Source organism: Cicer arietinum, chromosome 3 (genome assembly GCF_000331145.2).
Source record: "Cicer arietinum cultivar CDC Frontier isolate Library 1 chromosome 3, Cicar.CDCFrontier_v2.0, whole genome shotgun sequence".
NCBI classification, from domain to species: Eukaryota; Viridiplantae; Streptophyta; class Magnoliopsida; order Fabales; family Fabaceae; genus Cicer; species Cicer arietinum.
The window spans coordinates 51,107,422-51,135,071 of record NC_021162.2 but is presented as its reverse complement, the minus strand read 5'-3'; the positions used below and the strand labels follow the sequence as shown (position 1 = coordinate 51,135,071).

At 32.6% G+C, this 27,650-nt stretch overlaps 2 protein-coding genes across 2 annotated transcripts; one reads left to right on the top strand and one right to left on the bottom strand.

Moving 5' to 3' along the window:
- Positions 1 to 167: 167 nt before the first annotated feature.
- On the bottom strand, positions 168 to 9,666 carry LOC101507683 (pentatricopeptide repeat-containing protein At5g48730, chloroplastic). Its single transcript, XM_004514211.4, has 3 exons — positions 9,139 to 9,666; positions 1,745 to 2,151; positions 168 to 1,169 (listed from the first exon to the last, which is right to left on the bottom strand). Exons 1-3 carry the CDS (start codon positions 9,577 to 9,579, stop codon positions 455 to 457), a joined length of 1,563 nt encoding a protein of 520 aa, XP_004514268.1. The 5' UTR covers positions 9,580 to 9,666; the 3' UTR covers positions 168 to 454.
- Positions 9,667 to 17,405: 7,739 nt separating this feature from the next.
- On the top strand, positions 17,406 to 18,874 carry LOC140919803 (uncharacterized). The gene is made up of 5 exons (XM_073366451.1): positions 17,406 to 17,530; positions 17,601 to 17,779; positions 17,864 to 17,982; positions 18,075 to 18,461; positions 18,776 to 18,874. Exons 1-5 carry the CDS (start codon positions 17,406 to 17,408, stop codon positions 18,872 to 18,874), a joined length of 909 nt encoding a protein of 302 aa, XP_073222552.1.
- Positions 18,875 to 27,650: the final 8,776 nt, after the last annotated feature.

Below are 27,650 nucleotides of genomic sequence, written 5' to 3'. Positions count from 1 at the left end.
TGCCCCTATTTTCCTTCTGTCTCTGTTCTCCTAGGTTGATGACTAACTATAAATTACTACGAAAAGGAAAAAGAAAAAAACTTAAAATGCAGGTCTACGGTAAAAATCTTATGTGGTCACAAGGCTTAGATTATTAGATACACCATTTAGGAACACACAAAAAAAAATAGAAAAAAAAAAATTAAATGATGTGTATTTTTAAAATAATTAAATAGTATCTATTTTTGTGTGTGCGCTCAAATAATTTTTATTTGGGGTTGTGACCACCTAAGGTATTTCTTGTGTCTACCGTCAAAAGAGAGTACTCCCTTCTAAAAGTTGGGAAGCTCAAAGACAATAGACAACCTACTCAAAAGTACTAGTCTACTAGATGTATTCAACATATGCACAGATGAACAGATCATAGCTAGACAGCCAAAACATATTGGAGCAAAAATATCAGTAGATCTTCTCATCAAAAGTCAGGCTTGTTTCTTTCTAAAGGAGGCCTCTTTACTGTTATGAGGAGCTCTCTAAGCTCCTTAACATGACTCTGCATGCCTTTAGATGAATAAGCTTTAATCATAGTTCTATAAGTTATGAAATCAGGTTTACAACCTTTCTGTTCCATTATCTCAAGAACTCCCTTCATCTCATCCAAACAATCTAACCTCACATAAGCATCCACCAAGCAATTGAAGAATACAGTATCCAGTGTTACATCTGAATTATCGACAAAACGAAGGACACCGCCAATTTTTTCAGGCTTACCTGCATGTGCATAAGCCCTTACAAGTGAGCACAGTGTAACACAACTAGGTTTTATTCTCTCTGACCGCATTAGTCTAAACAAATACTCCATCTGTTTGAGATTCCCAGCTTTCCCAAAAGCATCAATCACAATATTGTAGGTCACAATTGTCCAAGAATAATGGTATTTCTGCATGTATTCCATCACAGCACTCATTTTCGTGAAATCACAGGCTTTGCCGTAGGAATCCAAGAGAATATTGAAGGTCTGAACATTTGGTTGGATTCCTGATGTCTGAAACTTGTCATAACACCTCTCCATTGTTTCTATCTGCCCTAGGTTGCCAAAGGCCCTGAGTGTTGAATTCATGGTCCATACATCAGGTTGGCATTCTTGTTCAGCAAGCATTTCCAAGAGTGTAGATTCCATTTCTGAAAACCTTTTAAGAACCAGAAAACTATATTACACATATGCTAGTGAGGTATGTTGCAGCTGGTTGATAAAAGAATACAATATAAGTAAACAACAAAGACAGAACAACTTTTCATTGCAGTTTTAATTGGAAATCAAGAAATTGGTGACAATCCAGGGCTAGATAATGGTGTGCCAGTGCTGTACTGTAGCAATAAATATGCACGTTGGAAAGAGCTCATTTATTGAAATCATTAAGCTTAAGGCTGCATTCATTTGTCTATCTTTGCTAGTATGTTATGTTAGTAGCCAGTGTTTGAACTTTGGACCTCTTTCTCAAACTCCTTTGAGTGTCCCAGCTCAATCACTTGAGCAATGCCTAGAGGTCGATTTATGGAAATCATTAAGGTTAAGGCTACACTCATATGTCTATCTTTGCTCTTTCTTTTAAAAAGATACAACAGTCTCCCAATTGATTGATTGTTATCTGGATTATGTTGGAAAAGTAGGTAGTTGATAAAATTCTTTTTCCAAGTTCTGTCAGCAACCAGAATGAGCAAGTAGTACTTTCACAAGTTAAAGAAAGAAAGGTGAATATTTTACCTTTTTGCCTTCCCATAAGCATCAATAAGGGTATTGTAGGTGACTGTGTTTGGTTTGATGCCAAGAGATGCCATGTCAGATAAAAGACTCTGAACTTTGTCAAAGGCAAAAACCTGCAAGCAAGATTTTATAAGGATTGAATATGTCTGGACATCTGGCTGACAACCAGGTGTACTCTTCATTTCCTCGAGAAGAGAGAAAGCTCTATCCAAGAGACCGCTCCTGCCGTAGGCAGATAGCAGTGCAGTGTATGATTCACAGTCCAAAACACAACCTTCATCAACCATAGCTTGAAAGAGTTCAGAAGCTTTCTCAGGTTGCCTACATTTCCCAAGCATGACTATTAATTTGATGTATACACCAGAGTAAGGTCTGTACCAAAGCTGTTCACGTAGTAGTTCAAAAACCTGAAACCATGAGAACATGCTTTGATATGATTATCAAGTCTTCCTGTAAAATAAACAGTTTTACAGGTGTGTGTGTGTGTGAGTGAGACAGCGAGCATAAAATTTCAACCACTGTTTTAAAATTAATTTTACTATGCTTAAAATACATGCAAATGAGTTCCTAAGTTAATTTGTTTCACAGTACACAAAATCCTCCAACAACAGTAAATAACACTTTCTCAATCAATTTAACTCTCGGAGTCTTGGTTCTATTGCTACATTTTTCAACTAAACCACCATTTTATCCTCCATACCTTAAATGCAAAAATATGCTTCCTTTGATGCAAACATTGGCACTTCTTCACCTCACATCCTCAAGTAGATAGAGGAAATGAAGTGAAATAGAGAGATTTAAATACTTCAAAGCGAGCCGATTAAATACAGGATATGAAGGAAGAGGGTAAACAAATACTAGGATATGAATTTACCAGGAGTATGCCAATGAACTATAACCATGTTGCAGATAAATGAAAACTTTGTTGGAATCCCATGGTAACACAAAGATCCTTAAGACTCACAATTCATATACAGAATTTTTTTAACCTCCACCTCATTTGCATTGTCTTGAATGAAGTTCCAGACAAACAAATAACATAACTCAACTTTCATCTTTTTCACAGATAACCCAAAAAGTTATGTCCATATTCCCATTCATAACAGTTTTCTTTACCTATTTTACATCTTCAGATCCTTCTATAATAACACTGATACAACCACTGGAATTAACAAAGAAAGGGAATTGAACAATGAATCAGTCAACCTAATCAGAATCAGAGTGATTCTGCTAGGAAGAACAAAAAGAATTTTATTGAATTGAATAGAAGAAGAATGGTTACAATAGGTCCCACGACCTTGCTGGTTCCACAACCAGAAATTCTGTTAACACCCAAAACTGCCTCAACTTCTAACAGCTATTCCTTCTTATAGTTCATTTATTCCCTAACTGCCTAACTAACTTTTAGACACGTGTTACATTAGGAAGTTTTCAACCACTAACTGCCTAACTAACTTTTAGACATGTGTTACATTAGGAAGTTTTCAACCAAACTCTCCTATTTCCCCTCTGATATACATTTCTAATAGTAGGCTTAGGGCTATTAGTCTTATCACTACCCCCCCCTAAAAGAACTAACTTGTCCTCAAGTTGGAAATCAGGAAAATTGTCTTGAATGTTTGCTGCCAATTCCCAAGTACACTCATGCTGAGGAAGATCTTTCCATTTAACTAGCACCTCTAAGTAACCCTGCTTGTCCTCTCTGCTATCCAATATGGCTTCTGGGGTCACTTCCAACTCTAATTCTTCATTTAACATAGGTGGAAGTGGTTGAGGCTGCTGGTGTGGCTTCAATGCTTTCTTCAACAAAGATACATGAAAGACCGGGTGAATTTTAGCATGACTAGGGAGGATTAACTTGTAAGCCACTGGGCCAATCTTGCTACTAATTTGATAAGGGCCATAGAAGCGGGGGACAACTTAGCATAAGGTCTATTGGCCAACGATTTGAACTTATAGGGCTGTAATTTGAGATAGACCCAATCATCTATCTGAAATTCAACAACCCTTCTGTGCTTGTCTGCATTCTGTTTCATTTGGTTTTGGGCTTTAGTCAAGTTCAACTTCAATTCTTCAAGAATAGCATCCCTCTGAAACATTAATCTGTTGACTTCTTCTACTTTAGAAGGTATAGCTCCAGCCTTTAGTAAACTAGGAGGGTCTCTACCATATAAGGCACGAAAAGGAGTCATCCCAGCTGAACTATTGTAATTGGAATTAAACCAAAATTCTGCCCAGTGCAACCCATCTAACCACTTCTTAGGCTTAGGACCTACAAAGCATCGCAGATAAGTTTCTAGACATCTATTTGTTACCTCAGTTTGCCCATCTGACTGAGGATGATAGGAAGTACTCATTTTTAATTGAGTTCCAGCCAGCTTGAACAACTCTTTCCAGAAATGGCTCAAGAACAAAGGGTCTCTGTCAGAAACAATGGTGGTTGGAAACCCATGCAGCTTCACTATTTCTCTCACAAACACCGCAGCTACATCCTTGGCTGAGTAAGGATGTCCCAAAGCAAAAAAATGGGCATACTTAGTGAGCCTATCTACCACTACTAGAATGGTATCCCTTCCTCTAACTTTAGGTAATCCACCAATAAAGTCTAATGAAATATCCATCCAAACTTGCTGAGGAATAGGGAGCGGTTGTAATAATCCTGCAGGAGTGAGTGTCGAGTACTTATTTCTGTGGCAAACTTCACACTTATCAACAAAGCTCTTAATATCTGCCCTCATGCCTTCCCAGTACAGAAATGTAGCAACTTTTTTGTAAGTTCTGAAGTATCCAGAGTGGCCTCCCATAGGTGTTTCATGGCATTCAGCAATGATAATAGGGATTCTGTTAGACAGCCTAGAAAGAACTAGTCGTCCTTTGTAATAAAGCACTCCTTTTCTCAACTCAAAGTTCTGATGTGCCGTAGGGTTAATGATCAGATCTTGCATCATTTGCATCCACTTAGATTCTTGTTGTAATTCCTGAATCCAAGTATCTTTTTCATCCACAGATAAAACTGAAATCACTGAATACATCATCTTTCTTGAAAGAGCATCTGCCGCCGAATTTTCAGCCCCTGGCTTGTACTGAATTTCAAAATCTAACCCTATAAGCTTGACTGCCCATTTGAATTGTTCATCTGAAAATAATCTCTGCTCAGTGAGAAACTTAAGACTTTTCTGGTCTGTCTTTACAATGAAGTGTCTTCCCATCAAATAGTGTCTCCACTTCTGAATGGCTTGAACCCGCGCCCTTAATTCTCTTTCATACACGGACTTTTGTTGAGATCTAGTAGACAATCCTTTACTCCAAAAAGCTAGAGGCCGCCCTTCTTGCATTAGTACAGCTCCCAACCCCTTGCTGGACGCATCTGTTTCAATTATAAATTGCTTATTGAAATCAGGTACAGCCAGCATAGGTAAGTTCACCATAGCAGTCTTCAATTCCTCAAAAGCATAACTAGCTTCAGGTGACCAAACAAATGCATCTTTTTTTAGTAAATCAGTGAGCGGTTTGGCTTTTCTACCATAGTTTTGCACAAATCTTCTGTAGTAACCAGTCAGCCCTAAGAAACCCCTTAGGCTTTTGATGTTGGTAGGTGTAGGCCAAGACTTCATATCTTCAACCTTGGAATTATCAGCTGCCACTCCTTCTCCTGAGATGATATGGCCCAAGTATTCTAAACTGGACTGCCCAAAACTACATTTTTTTAGATTGGCTTTTAGATCATTCTGTTTCAATATGTCCAGAACTAGTTGCAAATGTTGTGCATGAGCCTTCATATCAGTGCTGTAGACTAGTATGTCATCAAAGAACACCAATGTGAATTTTCTCAAATAAGGTTTTAGGATGTCATTCATCAAGGCTTGAAAAGTAGATGGAGCATTAGTTAATCCAAAGGGCATTACAAGGAACTCATAGTGTCCCTCATGAGTCCTAAATGCTGTTTTTTCAACATCCTCTGTTTTCATCCTGATTTGGTGATACCCTGATTTGAGATCCAACTTAGAAAACATCTGTGCCCCCCCTAATTCATCTAATAACTCTTCAATAATAGGAATGGGGAATTTGTTAGGAATGGTAATTTTGTTAAGAGCCCTATAGTCTACACAAAATCTCCAACCTCCATCCTTCTTTTTCACTAAAAGGATAGGACTAGAATAGGGACTTATACTCGGTCTAATCACTCCAGCGTCGAGCATTTCCAATACTAACTTCTCTATTTCAGTTTTCTGGTAGTGTGGACATTTGTAAGGCCTTAAGTTTGGAATTTCAGTACCTTCTTTCAGATGGATGGCGTGATCATGCCTTCTAGAGGGAGGTAGCCCTTGAGGATTCTGAAAAACTTCCTGAAACTGCTGTAGTATTTCCTCAATCATCTCTGGAGTTTGGTGTTGTTGCTGCCGCCTGCCTTGTTCATTATCACACTGCAACAATAATCCTTCACCCTCCTTCAACAATACTTGCATAAGGGCACCATAAGATAGTTCAGTTTTGGTCAAAGCTGGATCCCCTGCGATAGTGATCACTGAATTCCCTTTTTTCACGGTCAACTCCATCTTACCAAAATCTGCCTTCACCTCTCCCAACCCAGCCAACCAATCTAGCCCAAGAACTAAGTCTACTCCTTTCAAACTGAAAAGATAGAAATCTTGAATTACCTCTAATTTTTGCATGCAGAATTTTAGCTTCGCACATTTCCCTTTGCCCTTTACTTTATGTCCATCTCCCACTTCAACCATATACACTGGAGTTTCTGCTACTTGTAGTTGTAACCTCTCCACTAACTGCTTGGAAATAAAGTTGTGGGAAGCTCCACAGTCAATGAGAATGACTACAGGTATCTCTTCTATGTTTCCCCTCACCTTCCAAGACTTAGTAGATGTCAACCCAGTCATGGAATACATGGATAACTGTAATGAGTTGGAAGAGTCCACCTGACTCAAGTCTTCATTTTCTGGTTCTTCATCTTCCTCTTCAGCTAAAAGCAACATCCTCAGCTGTTTATTTTTGCACACATGTTCTCTACTGAAGGGTTCATCACATCTAAAGCACAACCCTTTTTCTCTTTTTTCTTTCATCTCAACACTGGACAATTTTTTATAATCTCCTCTTGTTCTAGAACTTTCCGCATCTAAGTTTGGTCTGATGGTATTATTCACACTGCCCATGGAAGAGCCCTCTCTCTGTTTATTTACTGCAGTCTGGGGTTCCAGGGTCACCATCTTACTATAAGAATTTGGTTTATATGAGCTATAGGATCTAGAGTATGTTCCACTATTCTTCTTTAATAACACCAGATTCTTCTGTTCCACTAATATAGCTTTTTGAATTAATTCTGACAGAGTAGCCAAATCATACAATTTCACTTCAGCTTTGATCTCTTCTTTTAATCCATTAAGGAAAATCCCTCTAACAAAATCTTGATTGACTTCCCTCAAAGCCCCAACATATTTTTCAAACAGTTCAACATATTCCTCAACACTATTGTTTTGTTTCAAAGAAAGTAACAATTCGAAGGGCTTTTGAATCATAGAGGGTTGGAAGCGCCTTACCACAGCAATCTTGAAACTCTCCCAAGTTGGATTAGGGTTGCAACCTTCCCACCATTGATACCAACTAAGAGCTTTGCCCTCCAAGGAAATTATCGTGGCTTGCATCTTCTCCTCTGCTGTCACGCCTCTAATTGCAAAGTACCGCTCCAATTTCTGGATCCACCCGTACGCGTCGTCCCCAAAAAAAATAGGGATTTCCAATCTTCTCCAACAATTTGGATTCAGACTCCGCTGATGACTCTCTCCTTCATTCTCACTTTCGCTTCCACCCTCCCGCGAGTGTCCATTTCCGTTTATCCCCAATTTGTTGGCTATCGCCGATAACAGCTCTTCGGTTTTCTGCATTCGAGCTTCGTTAAGCTCCAATCGCAATCTCATTCTCTCGCGATCTTGCTTCAGCTCCTCCATCTCTTGAGTCCAACTCTCATCGTTTCGTGCCATTCTTCTGGTAGAGACCATAGACGATTGCGGCAGCGATTGGTTGGTGGTGGATCCACTCCCTCAGGCACCAGAAACGGTGCTCTGATACCAGTGATACAACCACTGGAATTAACAAAGGGAATTGAACAATGAATCAGTCAACCTAATCAGAATCAGAGCGATTCTGCTAGGAAGAACAAAAAGAATTTTATTGAATTGAATAGAAGAAGAATGGTTACAATAGGTCCCACGACCTTGCTGGTTCCACAACCAGAAATTCTGTTAACACCCAAAACTGCCTCAACTTCTAACAGCTATTCCTTCTTATAGTTCATTTATTCCCTAACTGCCTAACTAACTTTTAGACACGTGTTACATTAGGAAGTTTTCAACCACTAACTGCCTAACTAACTTTTAGACATGTGTTACATTAGGAAGTTTTCAACCAAACTCTCCTATTTCCCCTCTGATATACATTTCTAATAGTAGGCTTAGGGCTATTAGTCTTATCAAACACCTTCCCCAAAAGCTATAAAATATTCAATTAAAACAAAGGTTACCAAGTTAAGTAAAATCTCAAATCAACCACTCACCCCATTTCTACCGCCTTTAATATCTCACCATACAACCCAAGTCCAACAATACTTTGTTTGTCAGTCTGTCAAACCTCAATTTTCAACTTATTTATTACACCAAACATAATCAGTAATGTAATTTCAAATAAATAAATAATAATCTCTTATAGTGCTCTCTTCTCCAACCCAGTTCAACACTAAGCAATAACAAACCAAATTCACCTCATATACATCAAAACACAAACAGAGCACATAAACACCTCATAAAAAATCAAATGAAATCCAGTCCAAATCAAAGGTTACAACTAATAAAGTATATTGTGAAATATACAAACCAATTCAATCCAATGAAAACAAGTTGATTTTTTTAGTTTTCAGTTATTTCTGTTATATATATTTTTTGGTTAGGTCATTGTAGTTTGCATTGCATTGAATTAACCAATAAAGAGACTCACTTCTACACAAGACCCCAAAACCAACATAATGGAACTCCGCTCCACAAATAGAAAACAGAGAAACCAAGCCTGATAGCAGATTCCTACATTGCCATGAAATCAAACACTACAATCCTAAACCAACTAAATAAACAATGGACATAACCTATGGATAAAATTGAAATGATTGACTATAACCACATGACACATGTCAGACACCATACAGACACCTTCAATATGAAACGTCGTTGTTTGCTACATAAACAAGAACACATCAATAAATTCATTTCTCCATAAGTACTCAAAACCAACTCATTGAAACTCCGCATAACCAACCACATTCAATTCAATTCATCCAAACAAAATAAAAAATAAAAAATAAAAAATAAAAGTAGAAGAAGAAAGAAATAGACCTTGAGAGCAGATTCCCAACGCAATGCCGCGATCCTTTCATGAAGTGCTTCAAGTACAGTTCTAGGTAAAAGCTTCTTAGAGTTAATAGGACCTTTCTTCCTTCTCTTATCAATAATCGCCTTTGTAGCCTCTCTACGAAGTATAACAGAAACAGCTTTCTGCGACGCTACCTTCCTATTCTTCATTTCCTTTCTCTCCTTTGCCTCCTTCGCCTTCATTTTCTCCATTTCCTTCGCTATTCTTTGCGTCCTTTGATCAACTGTCACCGCCATTGTTGCGCTACGTAGTTTCTCTACTCCGGTAACGTGAGGAGGAGGAGGAGAGTTCGGGGTTGAATCGGGTCGGGTCATGGATAGTATCCGAAATGAATTGGATCGGTGGGAGATTGTTGGTGATGGTAAAGGAGGGCCGCGAGCGGTGGTGGTGGAGAGTGAAGACATTGGATTTTGGTCGGTCCTCTCGAGGCTTGTGGGCAGAGAGAATGTGTGCACAAGAACTGCTACTATCCACGTCAACCAATAGTAAATAACAATAGAGCTTAATCGATCTAAATCTTTTTTACTACAAGTTCTACTTTACTATTAAAGAAAATAAAAGAGTATGTATAATAATGTAAATATTTTAATCAATAACTTTTTTGATTTATTTACGTGATGGTTATTATAATATTGATTAAATAAAATTTTTGAAACATTTTTTATTCAATTTTAACAATAGTAATTAAAATAAATTATTTTTGTAATTAAAATCATCGTTATTTTAAGATAAATTTAAAAATTCAATGGTGTCAAATATAAAATATGATAATATTTATTTATAAATCACATGTCAGTCAACTATTAATAATTTAATTTAATAATATTAAAATATATTAGTTTTCAAACGTACTATATAAGTCATTTTTTTAGTTACATCATTTTTTCTTTAGTTACACTCAAATAAATTACATAAACTCAATTCACATATCACACCTAAACTTAATTTTATGTGAATCCGACTAACGTAAATAATCTATTTGAGTGTAATTTGGGTGTGACTTGCAGCATATTTTTTTTTATAGATTTAATTGTAATTTTTTCACCAATTTACAGAATTAACTTTCTATTTTAAAATTGATAACTTCTAAATGCATCAGTTATTTATATGTTATTGATTAAATTACAAGAATAAATAAAAATTGAAGGTAAAAATTAAGTTTTTAGAAAATATTATTGGAATGTCATGAGTCTTAATCATTCTACATTATTGTATTATATATCACGTTATTTAAAATATGTCACATCGCTATTTTTTAGTTAAAAATTAGAATAAAGGACTTAAAAAATTTAAATTTGAATTCAGGACCTCACATTTGTGTAAGTTATTTATGGTGATATTTATCATTATTTCTAAAACAAAAAAACTATCAGATTTTAAAATAGAATGACTGATTTCGTGAAATTAGTATAAAACTGACAAATGCTGATATTGTTAAGTTGAACGTTTTGTCCTGAGTTCAAACTCGGAACCTCACAATGTAATTTAATTAGGGTGAAATTTACTATATTTTCTAAAAAAAAAAAAAAAAACTGCAATTAAATTATTTTTATATTATCGGTGCATTATACTCATTCATGAACATTATTAATGGTATAAAAAACAATAATTATATATGAATGAAATCTATAATAATAATATATTTGTCTTTTATTTTATTTTATTTTATTTTATCAAGTCTTTCTTGGTGAACATATATATATATATATATAAGTTTTGTAAGATATCTCATTCTATAATCTCATTAAGCCTAAATATATTACTAATATGTGCAACTCAAATGAGAAGATACCTCCATATTAAATCGTGCACATTGATAGTACACGCATCATAATAACTTCCACTACATTGATCGTCATAATGCTATTTAATCACCACTAGAACAAATTCATACCATGATTTTATTCATATCCCTTAAAACCATGCAAACTTCACTCTCAAAATTAAGATTTATTTCCTCTACCAATTAGAACGTCTTTAATTAAGAGGTTGTTTTGCATGCATTTAAATTGTCTATAGCAAGGTGATTTCTATATTTGGAGAATTTTTAATTAAGAAATCAATATAATTAAAGTCAACTAAAATATTTATGCTAAGTTGTTAATTTCCATAATCGATTTCTACAACCAACTCCTCTCCTCTGACACAAGTTGATTGGTTGTGCTTGTGCATGACTATAAAATGTGACTCGATACATATAATTAATTCTCCAATCAAATCTCTTTAGAGATCATCAAAATTATTTTTATAAAAATTGACTTCAATATTGTAAACAGTTAAATGAATATTTTCGTTGTATTTATTAAGGTGGTTAGTTTTCAATATAAATCTAATACCTTAGGATTATGTTCGAGACATATTAATTGAAGTATTATACAAAAAAACATTTAATTTAATAATTATTAATGTCGATTACTGTCTCTTTAATAGGTTGTTAAATTCTGGTTAACAAATAATGAAATTAGTACAAAATTTGTGATATCGCACAGATGACATATCATTGAAAATATATTATTATAAATATTTAATCTGTAATTTTTATATTTATCATTGATAACTTTAGTTTTTTGTATTAGAAAAAAAATATTTATCTAATAATTGATTATATTTATGAATGACAAAGATTTATAAAAATTTTATATGCACTGATTTTTTTCTGTTTTTTTCTTCAATTTTATTTATTTGAACTAAATAACCAACGAAGTATGTTACCATTTAATCCCTAAATAAAATTAAAAGACCAAATTTTGAATAGACAACATTGTGAATTGTGATTGTAATTATCACAGTATATTATTTTCTTATATTTATAGTAGATAGTCACCGCATAATCCTATGATGTATTTAAATCTTAATGTTAACATCATTCGATACAATAAGAAAATATCAATATAAATCAATTCTACAATGCATGGATGCACATGAAGATATGACACGACTCAAGGCATGCTTAATTATCTTTAGGCATACTTAATTCTCTTTTATCATATGTCCTTTGATTTGCCAATGAATTAAAAAAAACTGCTTGCATAATTAGTTTTATTAGGACTAAAATATCTAATTTTTTATGGAGATTAAAAGTAAAATTTTATAAAATAAAAAATTTATTTAATCTTAAATTTTATTTGTACTATTTTTGTTATTGACCTTTGTTTAGGTGTTGAGAAATATTTGAACATCCCTTTTATGATACACAAGAGTAAAAAACTTCTTTTTCATTTTATAAAAGACACATTTTGGCGCAAAATAAACTCTTTGAGTGATAGGTTGTTGTTAAAGGCTAGGAATGAAGTTATGATCAAATATGTTCTTCGTTCTATTCTTGTGTACTTCATGAACATCTTCCTTCTTTTCAGATTCTATTGGTGATTAGATTGAGAAGATGATGAAATCCTTTTATTGGGGGTTTAATATAGCTCAACCTAAATGTATTAAATGGTTGTCTTGTGACAAATTTTAGTTGAGAAAATGCGATGATGGATTGGGCTTTCATAATCTTTACACATCTAATGTTGATCTCTTAGGGAAGCAAGGTCGGAGGATTATGAGTTACCTTGATACTTTGGTGGCTAGAGTCTTCAAAGTTAAATATTATCTAACATGTGGGTTTTGGGAGCGACATTGATGAGCAAATGCCAAATATGTATGAGAGAGCAATTGTTAAGCTTGTGTTCTTTTGCATGAAGGTTTTGAAGTGCGATAAATAGTCACAATAAAGTGAAGAGTTTAGATTATGACTATTTAAAAAATAAATCTTGTAGTTAAAATACCTTTCTAAAAAATGAACTTGAAAGACAAATAAATTGTTAACGGTCTTTTCATTGTAGAAAATGTTCTTTAATACACTTAGTAATACAAAGGAAAAAAAAACACCTATAATCCTTTAAGGTTAAATAAATTTTCACTTAGGATCTTTAAGTTTATTTTATCTTAATTTGGTCAATTAAGTCACATTATGTTTGCGCCGTTAGTCATTTATCCCAATTTCGACAACATTTAATTCAATTGAAAGTTTATGATAATTTAAAAATCTACCAAATATTGCAATAATATGTCCCTCATTTCAATCCTTAAGAAAACATTCATCAAATCTTAAAAATGATAAATATTTATGGATTTTCTCTACAAAAATTTTAACTCATATATAGCCTTAAAAACAAGATCATAAAAGTCTATTTACATAATCAGTATCTTTAACTTTCTTCACATGCAAAACAACTTGAATGTGAACTTGCTGCAATGTTTCGATCATATCTTAACATTTTATGATAGTAATTCGAGAAGTTTTTTAAACTTAAAGGATTTTATGCGTAATTTAGTATATCTTAAAGGCTAACGACGCAAACTAAATACATCTTAAAGGACTAAAACTATAACACCATATACTAATAATCTAGAATATAATATATGATAATATGTTAATACACTGGATAATCAAGTCTACACATTGACAAACACAATTTATCTAACATCTAACTTAATACACAAGTTCAGATAAAACAAAACATAAACTCAACAATCTCATGTCTAATACAACATGCACTGAACTTCTACATAATTCTTCTAAGTTGATTTTCATTTCGCTTTATCCTTGGTTACCTGCTCAACTAAAACAACAACAATAAAAATAATGAAACTACGTCTCAGCGAGTCCCATCATAGCTAAAATAGGTTAACTCTTGAGACATAAATGCGTAATCTTTAATAACTTAATTCTATAATCTGCGCATTATAAAAAAAAATTAGACAACTTTATTAACTTATTCACTTCAACTGCAGCCACGTTACATACTTGGACTTAGGTAGACTAGAATAAATTAATAAGAATACATAATTATTTTTATATTGTAACTGTGAATACATATAAAAATGTGAAAGTTGTATAGTTCATTCCTCATATGTGAGTGAGTCCAAATAAGTCTAGTCCACTGTAACCAATTATCTAATGATCATGATTGACGGTCCCAATCATCCTAGTTACAGTGCGGGTTGAATTTATAATAAAATTTTATAATAAAATTCCGCTCACTGCTATGAAGTATTTGAAAACACCCTAGAATTCTATGACAATATTTGTGTTCACAAAATCACTATGGATTGTAAAATTGATATACAATTATGAAACTTTAGAGTATTAAAGTAATAAAACTAAGTTTTTCAATGTAATTGGTTTCACTCAAAACCGATTCATATAACTCATGTTATACCCTAGGTAGTCAATAGTGCCGGTTCACGACGGGATCGCGCCGGAGCAGCGTGGAGAAAAGAGGGTTCACGCACGACTTGAGCGCGTTTGCGGGTCTTTGGTTTGAAAATCCTAAAAAACGTGAAAAAAATTTGGAAAATTCTTTTTTTTTCTTCGTGAAAACCCAATTTTACCCCATAAATTTTAAAACATTTTAGGGGTAATTTTGGTAATACGCCCTTCAGATTTTAGAGATCCACTTCCTCATCATTCTCATCGTTCTTTGCGTTGTTCGTCTTCACTGCGTTCTTCAGGATGTACCATCGTTCTCATCGTTCTTCTCCTCATGTTCGTTTCTATGTTCCATTCTCCGTCCCTTCTTCTGTTTTGTTCCTTTCTCCGTCCCTTCTTCTGTTTTGTTCCTTTCTCTGTCCCTTCTTCTGTTTTGTTCCTTTCTCTGTCACTTCTTCTGTTTTGTTCCTTTCTCCGTCACTTCTTCTGTTTTGTTATTTCTCCCTCTCCTTTGTTACTTTTTTTATTTATTTCTTTTAATTTGATTTAATTTATTTTTTTCTTCAGTTTTTTTTGTTACTTCATTCTTTTGTTCTTTCTTTTTTCATTGTTTTTACTTCTTTTTAATCTAATTTAATTCGTTTTTGTTAATTTAATTTAATTATGTTTTTGTTAATTTGTTTTTGTTAGTTTAGTTTAATTTAATTTAATTTACTTCTGTTTTTGTTTATGTTTTTGTTAATTTAATTTACTTAAGTTTTTCTGTTTTTGTTAATTTATTTTTGTTAATTTAATTTAATTCTTTTTACTTCTTTTTTCATTATGTTAATTTAATTTAATTTGTTTATGTTTATGTTAATTTAATTTAATTTACTTCTATTTTTGTTTCTGTTTTTGTTAATTTAATTTATTTTTGTTTTTTTTTGTTTTTGTTAATTTCTTTTTGTTTTTGTTAATTTAATTTAATTTAATTCTTTTTAATTCTTTTTTCATTATGTTAATTTAATTTAATTTGTTTTTGTCAATTTAATTTAATTTAATTTAATTCTTTTTACTTCTTTTTTCATTCTGTTAATTTAATTTAATTTGTTTTTGTTAATTTTATTTACTTCTCTTTCTTTTTCTACTTCCTTTCTTTCTCTGTCTGTTCTGCAAACATCCATGAGTGATCATCTGCAACCCCACAATCTGTAATGTTTAAACCAACCCGTGATAATGTTGACCTAGCATGACCGTTTAATAGTGTAAAAGACAAGAATAATAGAAAGAGGGTGACATGTGATTTCTGTCAAGTTGAAACTACTGGAGGAATTACTAGAGCAAGACAACATCAATTAGGAATAAAGGGAGACATAAAAAGCTACAGAAAAATACCACTAGATTGTAAGCTATTGTTGCAGACAGATTATGATGAGAAACAAGCATTAAAAGATGGAATATTAAATGAGATGGAAGTTCAAATTGACGATGATGTTAATGACGATGTAGCTGAAATAAGGAGAATTCAAAGTGGAAAAAGGGAAATTGAATCTAATGTTCATGAAAAAAGGTCCATTGGGGAAAGACAAGAGAACATAAATTGGGGAAAGACAAACAAGCATAAATGATGGTTGTGACAAAGAAGCAAGAGCAAAAACGGTACAATACATTGATCGTTTTTTTTACACAAATGGAATTGCTTTCAATGTTGCAAGATCAAAAAGCTTCAAGTTGATGTTGGAAACTACGGTCTTCATTTGAAACCTCCAAGCTATCATGAGTTTAGGGTTCCAATCCTTGAAAAATAGTTGAAATATACAAACACTTTGTTGAATGGTCATCAATTACATCGTGCAAAATACAGATGCTCCATTATGTCAGATGGTTGGACAAACAGAAAGAATAGGACTTTGATAAATTTCTTGGTGAATTCCACAACAGGAACTAGGCATGGCAACGCGGCGGGGGCGGATTTCGCCTCCTCCACACCCACACCCACCCCTGTTTTATAGCGGGTGTAAAATTTAGGTACCCAACCCCGCCTGCAACAGAGCTCGGGTTTCCCCGCCTGCACCCGCACTCACTCATATATATAAAATTATAAATTTAAAAATCATATTTATTATAATAAAATAATAATTATTAAATAATAATAAAATAAAAAAATATTTTCTATATAGATAAAATTATAATTTTTAATATTTAAAAAAATATTAAATATATTAAATATGTATGATATATATATATATATATATATATATAAAATTTAAAATTTGGAATAATATTAATTGCGAGGCGAGTTCGGGTGCGGGGTGGATATCACCACCCCCAAACCCGTCCCCGCCCCTGAATTTTAATGTCGGGGAAAATCGCACCCGCACCCAATTAAAGTGGGTTTTTTCCGCCCAAATCAAATGGGTTTGGGTGGGTACCCGCGAGTGCGGATTTTATTGTCATTCCTAGCAGGAACAATGTTTTTGAAGAGTATTGATGCTTCTGCTTACATGAAGACTGTGATTAAGATATTTGAGCTATTGGACAATTTTGTTGAGGAGATTGGCGAGCAAAATATTGTGCAAGTGGTTACTGACATTGGAAGTAATTATGTATTGGCCGGTAAACTACTAATTGCTAAGAGACCACACTTGTTTTGGACTCTGTGTGCTGCACATTGTCTAGACCTGATGTTAGAAGATATTGGAAAGATTGCTAAGGTTAAAATAGTTATTCAAAAAGGGATTAGTCTCGTCGGCTTCATTTATAACCACACATTGGCGTTGAACATAATGAGGAACAACACTGACAATGTTGAGTTGGTTAGACATGGAGTCACAAGGTTTGCTACCACATTTCTTACTTTGCAAAGATGACATAAACAAAAAACCAACCTTAGAAAGATGTTCACTTCAGAAGAATGGTTGAAGTCCAAGGTAGCTAACGATCCTAAGGGAAAGAAGGCAACTCGTATTGTACTTTTGACATCATTTTGGAATGATATCATCTACACTCTTAAGGTTATAAGACCTCTTGTACAAGTGTTAAGACTTGTTGATAATGAGAAAAAAAACCTTCAATGGGATACAATATGCAGCAATGATCAAGGCTAAGGAGGATATTCGAAAAGCTTTCAACGAACAAGCAAGCAAGTACATAGATGTATTTGCAATCATTGATGAAAGGTGAAAATGTCAACTTCATCATCCATTGCATGCTGCAGGCTACTACCTAAATCTGAAGTATTTTTTATAGGAAACCAGAAATTGAGAATGATCCCATACTGGTGGGAGGTCTTCACTTATGCATCGAAACACTTAGTGAAAGTCATCAAATGAGTGACATGACTACAACACAGTTGGCGGGATATAAGATTGATAATGGTCTCTTTGGATTGGGTGGAGCAATAAGACAAAGGGCTACATTAATTCCCGGTAATTGGAACTTTATTTATTTTCTTCTTAAAATATTTAGTACACAACAACTTGTATAAAATGAAAATGATTGTTTCATTGCAGTTGAGTGGTGGAAGACTTATGGAGCACAAACTCCACTGTTGCAATTATTGGACATTAAAGTGTTGAGTTTGACATGCAGTTCTTCACGATGTGAGCGTAATTGGAGTACTTTTGAGCATGTAAGCTAATACTTGTTATTAATTTATAGAGTATTCTAATATGTAGGTTCATATTAATTTAGTAAACTAACATTTTAAATTATAATACATAGATTCATTCCAAGAAGAGAAGTAGACTTGAGCATAAGAGGTTGAAAGACTTGATTATCATTAAGTATAATCAGGCTTTGAAAGAGCACTATGATTGTCGTGATGTGATTGATCCAATCGTCTTGAATGTTGATGATGATTATATCAATGAATTTGAAGTGAGAGACTTGGGGGAAGATGGTGAACCTGTTGAAGAATTAGTTTATGTCGGTGATAATCTAACTTGGACTGATGATGCCAATACAAGTGGGGCTAATGAGCCGGTGGTCTACACTAGGCGAGCAACAAAAGAAAAGGCAGCTCCAAGTGCATCTAGGGCAATTGCACAAGAAGCAATATCAAAAGAAGTGGTGGTAGAAGAAGATGTTGAAGAAGTTGAACCTATTTATGTTGAAGATGATGATGATGATGATGATGATGATGATGAGGAGAACAAATAATATATTGAAGCTGATGGGGAAGAGGAGGAGGAAGAAGAGGAAGAAGACTATGTTGAAGATGATGATGATCTTTGATTCCTATAGCATGCATTTTAGTTTTAATATTTTGTTATTTTATTACTCTACTATGTTGAAAAAGATGATGATATTTGATATTTAAATCTATATTTTAATTTAGACTATTTGATATCTAAAGTATGTTTTGATTAAGACTATGAATTTGATACATTGTTTATGAGACATGTTTATGCATGTTTATATAGTATTATTCATGTAGAGGTCATCCCGGTATCCCAGTTTTCGGGGTTGGTCGCGACGTGCCGCTATCTGGGATTAACTACCTAGGTTATACCATTTTTTAACTCAGCTACATGATAATTTTGTGTGTGCAGAATTTACTTCAATTTTGACAATCTGATTAAAATATTAAATGGCGTCCAATTTGAGAAAAACACCCTAATTGGAAAGCTTATGATATCTAGTTTATGAATATAGTTTCTATTTTTCAAGCTAAGTTTCCAAGTAGTACAATTTGTCAAAACAACACATAAAGATTCCAAAAACACGACAAACTTTAGTCTGATCTGGGACACAATTTTTATTTATAAATTCTCAATTAAATATAGTGAAATCAGTGTCTATTTCAAATAAAATTTAATCTAATTTATAATTGTACAAAAATAAACTCCAAACGATTTCTATAGAAAAAGTTACTGACTAAACACCAAAGGTATTGCATACAAGATTTGGAGAACAACAACTACATTTTTATCAAATACCTTATATTCAAGTCATCACACTATTAATTGATGCTCAAGGTACATACATGTAACCAATCAGTCACAATGCAATATCTAGTCAATATAACCATCAATTTCACATCTAATAAAAGTTCTAACATTGATTTCTAACATGATGTTTTCCAATTGAATACCCATAAAAATACCTAATTTGCATACAAGATTTGTTTTTTTCTAATAAGCAATTATCAAACACAATCTATTCTAATATCCTAACATGCAATTAAGGGTCCGTTTGATGGACATGATATGATAGAGATATAATTAGATAAGAAGCATAATAGAGACATGATATGATATGGACATGATAAATAGTTATCATGTCATATGTTTGATGTGCACATGATAAAAAATATGATAAGATTAGGTTATCATATCTATTGTTTGATACACAACAGATAACCAAATGATATGATTTATATTGTGATAAAATGACAAATTTGTCCTTGTAATCTATTTTTCTTTCTTTCAAAATAACAGTCATATACTTTTTTTTTTTATAAATAAACAAAAAATACTAAAGAAATATAAATAATATATGAAGTAATTTTATACTTGAAAATATTGTTTACGCTATTAAAAAAAATGTAATATTAAAAACATATATTATTAAAATTTTCCACACACTGTATCAAATTAAAACTATCGACTAAGTAGTAGCAATAAAATATCATAAAGAACAATATGTTGTCTTACATGTTTCATCTAACCATACAAAATAAAGCAACAAAAGTAAATGTACTAAAATTAGATAAGTAAAATCAAGTACAATAATAGAACTAGTAGATCAACGACTTAACAAATGCAAGACGATCAACATCATCACAACCACAAAATATGTGCAAGCGATGTGACACATTTAATATTTTGTATGCTGCAGCAAAATGCTCTTATTCTGTTAGCTACATTTTCTTCAACTCATTTATAATGTTTTTTGAATCATCAAACTCATCTTTACCAACACCTAGATGATTTGCAGCTTCACGCAATCATTCTAAACTTTTTTCAAGCCAATTCCCAAAAGTTTTTCCTATCTCAGGAAATACCATTAACAATAATATGGGTTCCTCTATTTCTTCTCTTTGATTGAATTTCTACTTGATCATTCTTTCTCCTAGATTGTTATTGGTAAAGAGACGACAATTGAGTAATTTCTACTTCAAACTCCTCATAATTAATTTGTTCCACCTTTTCTTTATCTATCTCCTCAACATTATCACATATAAGATTGAAACCTATATAACGAGCAAAGGTTTCAAAATATAAAATAAACTAGAAAGTAATTTGTTCCAATATAAAAGGTTCCAACATAATGAGCAAATGTTCCAAAATAGAAAGTCATTCACTCCAATATAATTAGCAAATGTTCCAACATAATATCAATGATAACTAAATTAATAATAAACAATCAATTCATATGTCTATTAGCAAGTCACTCATTCCATGTTTCTGTTGCTAAGTTTTTCTTCCAAGCAGACCATGCATCAGTTGCCTCAATTGTGTTAACAAGAGCAATATGTGCAATATCTTCGTTTTGTTGTTGTGCTTTAATATATATGTCTAAATGTTCTTCCATTGGATCGGTAGGCATTTCTCTCCGATAATTATTATCAAATTTTGCTTCAATAATTACTATTGTCTATCAAATTTTATTTTTTTGAAAGATCAATCAAAGTTTATCATTAGTAACTATAAAAAAAAACAATTAACATGAAACTTAAACATCAAAGATGATAGAGAAAAAAAAGACAAATATGAACAAAGAAAACAATCAGAAATCATTTGAATCAAAGCTTATTTTTTCAACCTTTCGATATGAACACAATTAAAAAACAATCATAATTTTTATTTGGTTGTAGAATAAAATAAATAAATAAATAACCAGAAAGCATCAGGGAAAATATGAAAAGAGGAAATCAACATCAACAATCATAAAATCAAGGGAATAATACATCTAGAGGGTTACTAAATTTAGAGGAAATCAATCCAACGTCGACAATCATAAAATTAACAACAGAAAACAATTATAAAATCAGATAAAATCCAAAAAAAAAAAATATTAAGAAAATCAAAGGAAATTAAGGCAAATATGAAAAGAGAAAAATAGGCAAAAATTATACACTGAGAGAATGCGGCGATGGAGAAGAGCACGACAATCGTGGTGGAGAGGGAGAAGAGAACGATAATGGAGAGAGGGAGGGAGAAGAGAGTGCATGCTCCGTTTCATTTAAAAAAATTAATAATAATAATAATAATAATAATAATAATAATAATAATAATAATAATAATAATAATAATAAATAAATAAATAAATAAATAAATAAATAAATAAGTAAATAAATAAATAAAACCAAACCAACTCCACTCTACATTCATTTTCCACTTCACCCTTTTTCTTATTCTTCTTTTCTATCGGCAACAACATCAATCTTCCCCCATTTTTTTTTTCTTTCTTTTTCTCTTTGCTTCTTCTCACCTCACAACATAAATTTACACACGTAAACTCTCAACCCCTTTAAAATGGATTTAACATCTCCAAAAGCATAACTTTTCATACTCCTACAAATATTCTTGGTTAGGATTTTGGGGTTAGAGTTAGTGAATTAAGGAAGGAGAAGAGTACCCATTATTTGAAAGATGTTTATTGACACTCTTTGAGGTAAATACACAATTCTAATGCTAAGAATAAATTATAGAAAAATGTAGTTTTGTTTAAAAGTCTTACTTTGGTGCTTAGAGTAAATTTAAAGGATTTTTATGGTTTCCTAGAGGTAACTAAACTTTAGAGTAAATTTGCTATAGTCTTGAGAATATTTTTTATACTCAAATTTGTTAGTTGAGGTCTTGCCTGCTACTCTGGAAGTTGGAGAATAAACTTAGTCGATTCTCCATAGTTGTGAGTAGACGAAGATCATTGTCACATACTTTTAATATACTATAATAATTATTTTACTTGTTTTCTATGTTAAAATATTTATTTAAAAATTGGGGAAACACAACCTTTGAATTTATCTCGATTTTGTCCTTTATTTATTTTCATGGTATTTGTTGTATAATATGTTTGTAGTTGATTTATTTATGAGTTATAAAACATTTAAATATATTCATGTACAATTGAATATGTTTTTCATGAGTTATGATGAAATGAGAAATGATTTTTAAAGATGTGTTTAGAAATCGTTGTTATAATTATGAAATCGTTAATAATGTTAGGTGCACATAATTACATTATTTTGATTAGGGAGAGTTACCCATTAGATGGAGCCACCCCTATGCGCATAATTGATGCTTTATGATGGATTGCAAGATTGAGATGAGATGGTTATCCGTTAGATGGAGCCACCTCTAAGGGAAATGACACCCTTAAAAGGAGAATGATATCAATGAGATGAAGTCACCTCTTGGTCCTAATTTTTTAATGTTTTTACTTGTTTGATTTTATATGATTTTTAAGGTTGTTCATTTTGATTTCACTTCTTTATGAATTGGATTTTCAATATTTCTACCTAAACGGTTAAATTATAAGTTTAATGATTTTATCATGTGTATATTTTATTTGAGAATCATCTATATTTCAGGTAGTATTGTTTAGCATAATTATCACATGATTGTAAAATAATTATTTGTGCCTTTTTGCGTTTTCCTTCTAGTTGGTGGTGGTTGTTGTCTTCTCCCTAAGTCTTTGTGACTTACCCCTTCACGTTGTTCATTTTTTTTCTTCATATTCACATGCAGCTAAGTAGCAAGTTGTTAGTAGATTCAAGTCTCAATCATTTGTTTTGGTAGGCCTCTTTGGTCGATGACCTTTTTGTAAAGTCTGTTGAGTCATGATGTATTTTGCAACTATTTTGAGTCTATGAAGTCTTTTGAGAAATGTATTAAATATTTAGATTTTGCTCTTTGAGTTATAAATGAGTTAAAAGTTTGAAATATAATTTTATAAATTTGGAAACATTAAAGTTACAGAGGATACATTGTTGAAATCTCGGGGAAAATTATATATATATTTTTAGATGATTATTTAGAACTATTTAATTGCGTAATTGTTAAGTTAGTTGATAGATTTACCATGTTATGTGTATAGCTTGTGCGTCGGTCACGACATTTAATTTTTCAGGTCATGACAAACGCGATAGAGAGGAACACGACAAGTTGAGAAAATATTTGTTAGCTTGAAAAATTATTATTTTAACCTACCTTAAACTAAGAATTAGAAAATAAGGCCTAGTTAGGATATGTTTAAAAAAATTAATTTGTGCATTAAACAAAAGATTAGAGTAGAATATGATAAGTGTATCATATTATGTCTCCTTATCCTGCTTAAACAAAATAAGGCCTAGTTAAATTGAGTCTTGCTTCTAATCCTTTAGCCTTCTAGTAGGCTTAGCTCCCTTCCTTAGCCCTTATTCTTTTATGGATTTGGGAGGTTTGATGCAAAGATGAAGTAAATGAGAGAAAATTGAAGTTTTTCTCTTTTTCTTCTTTGATTCACAATGGAAAAGATAAGAGATTTGTTTTCCTTTAACCATTTTGGTTTACTCAACCTTTATATATCAAGGTTTATGAGTTGGTTTGATTAGAATACCCTTTTATTAATAATTCTATTTTACTTTTATCCTCTACATTAATATTTACTATTAATACATAATTACTACATATTACTTATTAATACTAATAGTTATGTAGATTTAGGAGGCTGCTACAAACCCGGGATAAAATAAACTTAAATAACCTAAGCGAAAATTGAGCTAAACTTAAAGAACTAAAGGTGTATTTTTGCCTAATATAAATATGCTTTAAACAAAGTTACTCAATTTGGGGTTAGTGTGATTAGTGTATTGAAAGTAAAAGAGTAAGTTATAAAGAATTACAAAGAAAAATTATCCTAATCCACCTTTAACCTTAGGCTATGTCCAATAGTCACAAACATTGTGAGATTTTCCACTATCTTGCTAATCAAAATCTTCTCAACATTTTATATCCCCACTGGAGTTAGTACAACATGTATTATCAAAGCCTCAATAGACTTACAATATGTATTATCATAGCCTCAACAAGCTTACCACATGTATTACCAAAGCCTCAACAATCTTACAACCTTAGTTTAAATAGACTTGACATAATCTTACTCTCAACAATCACAGAGGAAAAACTTTGAGAAATTTTACAATATGTGATGCAGTGTTTGAGTTGTTTGCATGTGTAAACTCAAAGATAAATTTGAGAAGTAAAGAAAATTGTATCAACACACTCATAATATATGAGCCACAAATTTGGAGTTAAGACCTAAAACATGTATGATAAAAGAAGAGCTTTAATGAGTTGTATACAAAAACAAGCGAACAATGTTTCTTGGCTTAAGCTCATACTCTTCAAGTGCAACAAACACTCATATTTATAGATGAGGAGACATTCAGATTGTTGTAGAAAAATAGAGCTGTTGGACACACCAATATATGCAAAAAGTAATTTCTTTGATGAGTTATTCTCACTTTTATTGTAGAACAAAGAGAACATTCTTCTGCTTTTTGTGAAGGATGAATGGGTACAAAATCTGATGCTTGTACCACCTCTAAGTCAATTTTTATAGTAGCACGTGGAAAGAGAAAAATGCTTACTGAATATGTACTTGGTTTTGTCTTTTTGTGCTTTGAAAGTGGAAGAACAATGAAAATGTTCTCTTCAAAATGAACAAAAAGTTCTCTTGCTTTGTGTGATCAAAAGGCAGCTTCGAAATCTGAGTAAGGGGACACTGCAAGTTGCTTTTCCGATGCAACATGGGGGAAGGGAAAAAGCAACAACTGTTACTTGTACTTGCATGTACTTGGTTTTTTTGGTGCTTGTAAGTGGTAAGCATGATTAGAATGTTCCCTTTAAGTGATGTCACATTCTTGAAGTGTCAAAGCTTGATTTGTTGAGCTCTTATTTGCCTAAATGAAATCCAAAATCATGATATATCATTGTTAGATCAAACAAAGCTTTTATGATATGATCATTTTGCATGGTACCATAAATAATGTTCTTCACATTATACTTCAATCATTCGTGTTCATAAATGTCATCTTAAATACAATTTTCTTGAGATGACTTTAACATCAAAGTTGTTCCTTATCCATTACAAAGTTGATTTCAATGCATTTCAAATGCTAAAATTTGATTCAACATGTGAGAATATTTGTTGTCATCGATTCCCATCAAAAAGAACATTCTTCTTCATCAGGCAAAACATCATTTCCATTTTGCAACAACATTCTCTTCAATAAATGATGTAATAAATGATTCAATCTTAAAATGATTTCTTTTTCAAAGTTAATTCTGGTCATTTTGTTGAATTTATAAGAATATTTTGTATTTCAATGAACATGTTCATTGCAAGAACCTTCTTTCATCATAGTTGAGAATGATTTTTTCAAAATAAGATAATAATATCTTTTTGGTTAATAGTCCTTGAAGAAAAAACTTTTGAAGCAAAAATTTTCTCAATTTTTATTGGTGTTGAAAACATTGTGTCTTTTTCATTGAGAATTTTGAGATGATCCATTTTAAGCAAGAATGTACTCATCACGAGTATGATAATTCTTTGATGTTATAGTGTGTAAAATAACTAAAGATATACTCAACTTTGAGTTATGCCCTTTGATTTGGCAATGATGACATAATATACTACTTGAAATGGTGTGACATCAAGGTATAACCATTTTTATGCATTATACAAATGCAAGGTGCACCTATACTTGCATTGTTGTTGATGATCCACCACTACAACATCATTTTCTTTTGATCATCCTTTTAAACTTCTGTTGTTTTTGAAATTCGAAAACCTTTGAAAACAATTTATGCCACCGAAAATATTACTGGGTTGAGTCGCGGACTAGGTCGCTCTCTTTAAGACGTTTCGAGGCACTGCCCAAAATTGTGCAAGGCAGACTATCAACCACGAAGTCCCCAGGATAAAACAGCCCAGATTCACTGTATCAGAGTTCTACTGCACTGTAGAAAACCGTTCTAGAATTACACCCTCAGTATGCCAGTCGATAGACTGACACTCAAATATAGCACGGAGGCTACTCAAATATAGCATGGAGGCTACTCAAGAAATTAAGAAGAAGAAGAAGAATATAAGGGGGAGAAGTGAGAAAAGCCTCAGATACGAAGTGCTTTTGGTGTGCTTTTCCAAGTTAGGTGAGCTCTCTATTTATAGATGAGTTCAGCAACTGGATCTGAGAAAAAAGGGGGGATCCAAGAGCACGAAGTCCATTAACTGGCCACCAGGAATGTGCCTCAGAAATAGGAAACGTGATTGACAAGGCTCCTTGACCGGGCAAAAGTCAAAACGTGGGAAAGACTCAACTTTAGGGTTTTGACGTGGCAACCATCTGAAGCTAAGTCAAATTAGGGTTTTGACTGAGCAAAGCACAAGAGACTAGTCTGTTTAGGGTTTGAATGAATCAGAACTTGGACTTTGACCTTGTGGATGACAGTTTCGTAATATGTGACATATCGCAAGCAATTAATTAATTAAATAAATAATTAATTTCCATCTGTTAAAAAAACTTTAATACACCACAACCCGAACCGAACTGAGCCAAGCCGGGCAGCGGCGGCGCGCGCGCGTGTGGTGGTCCGTTTGCTTGCGTTCTCCCTCCTTCACAAAATTGCGGTGCCCCTTGGGGCCCAACCCAATTGTGAAACTAACTCCTTATAAAGGTCATAAATGAGTGTGTTCCCTCCAATGTGGGACTTCTCATTTTTCAATTCACACATTAAAGCCATCATCAATGCCAATTATGTTTCATCATTTCCAACAACTTCTTATCTTGAGAGGATGTTTTAGAGATGGTACTTAGAGTTAATTTTGTATTGTTGTAGTATATCCTCAAAGTATGTAACACAAAAACCCAATGTGAGTTGTTACAAAAATTTCAAGCATAGTCTTGTATAGCTTCAATGCATGAGAACATTATGAGCTTTTAGAGAACATTCTGAACGTCATGATTTTAAAGAGTTATTTTAATATCTTTTTGAACTTGCAAAACAATTGTTATAATCTTCTAATGCTATATTTGTACAACCCTAATTTCTAAGTGTTTTGTCATCTTTATTGATGTTGCTTGCGATGGTCATTTAATCTAGTGGCCTCTTTAGAGAGGATCTTATATTGTTTGATATACATATAATTTATGCCTCGATTGTTTAATTGATATTTATCATCTAAAGATGACAAGTCACTCAAACTTTATTTGATAGCTCTTGGTTCCTCGTGAAGTTTATTATTTTGTGTAATGTATTATTATTATTATTATTATTATTATTATTATTATTATTATTATTATTATTA

What these genes read in the sequence shown, in the direction of transcription:
- LOC101507683 (XM_004514211.4), bottom strand. Translation starts at nt 9,579, where the DNA reads ATGTCTTCACTCTCCACCACCACCGCTCGCGGCCCTCCTTTACCATCA. An exon ending in GTTGGGAATCTGCTCTCAAG is followed by an intron (nt 2,152 to 9,138) that starts GTCTATTTCTTT and finishes TCATGGTTTCAG; the next exon opens with GTTTTTGAACTACTACGTGA. An exon ending in GCTTATGGGAAGGCAAAAAG is followed by an intron (nt 1,170 to 1,744) that starts GTAAAATATTCA and finishes GGTTCTTAAAAG; the next exon opens with GTTTTCAGAAATGGAATCTA.
- LOC140919803 (XM_073366451.1), top strand. Translation starts at nt 17,406, where the DNA reads ATGAGAAAAAAAACCTTCAATGGGATACAATATGCAGCAATGATCAAG. An exon ending in TTTGCAATCATTGATGAAAG is followed by an intron (nt 17,531 to 17,600) that starts GTGAAAATGTCA and finishes TATTTTTTATAG; the next exon opens with GAAACCAGAAATTGAGAATG. An exon ending in ATTGGAGTACTTTTGAGCAT is followed by an intron (nt 17,983 to 18,074) that starts GTAAGCTAATAC and finishes TATAATACATAG; the next exon opens with ATTCATTCCAAGAAGAGAAG.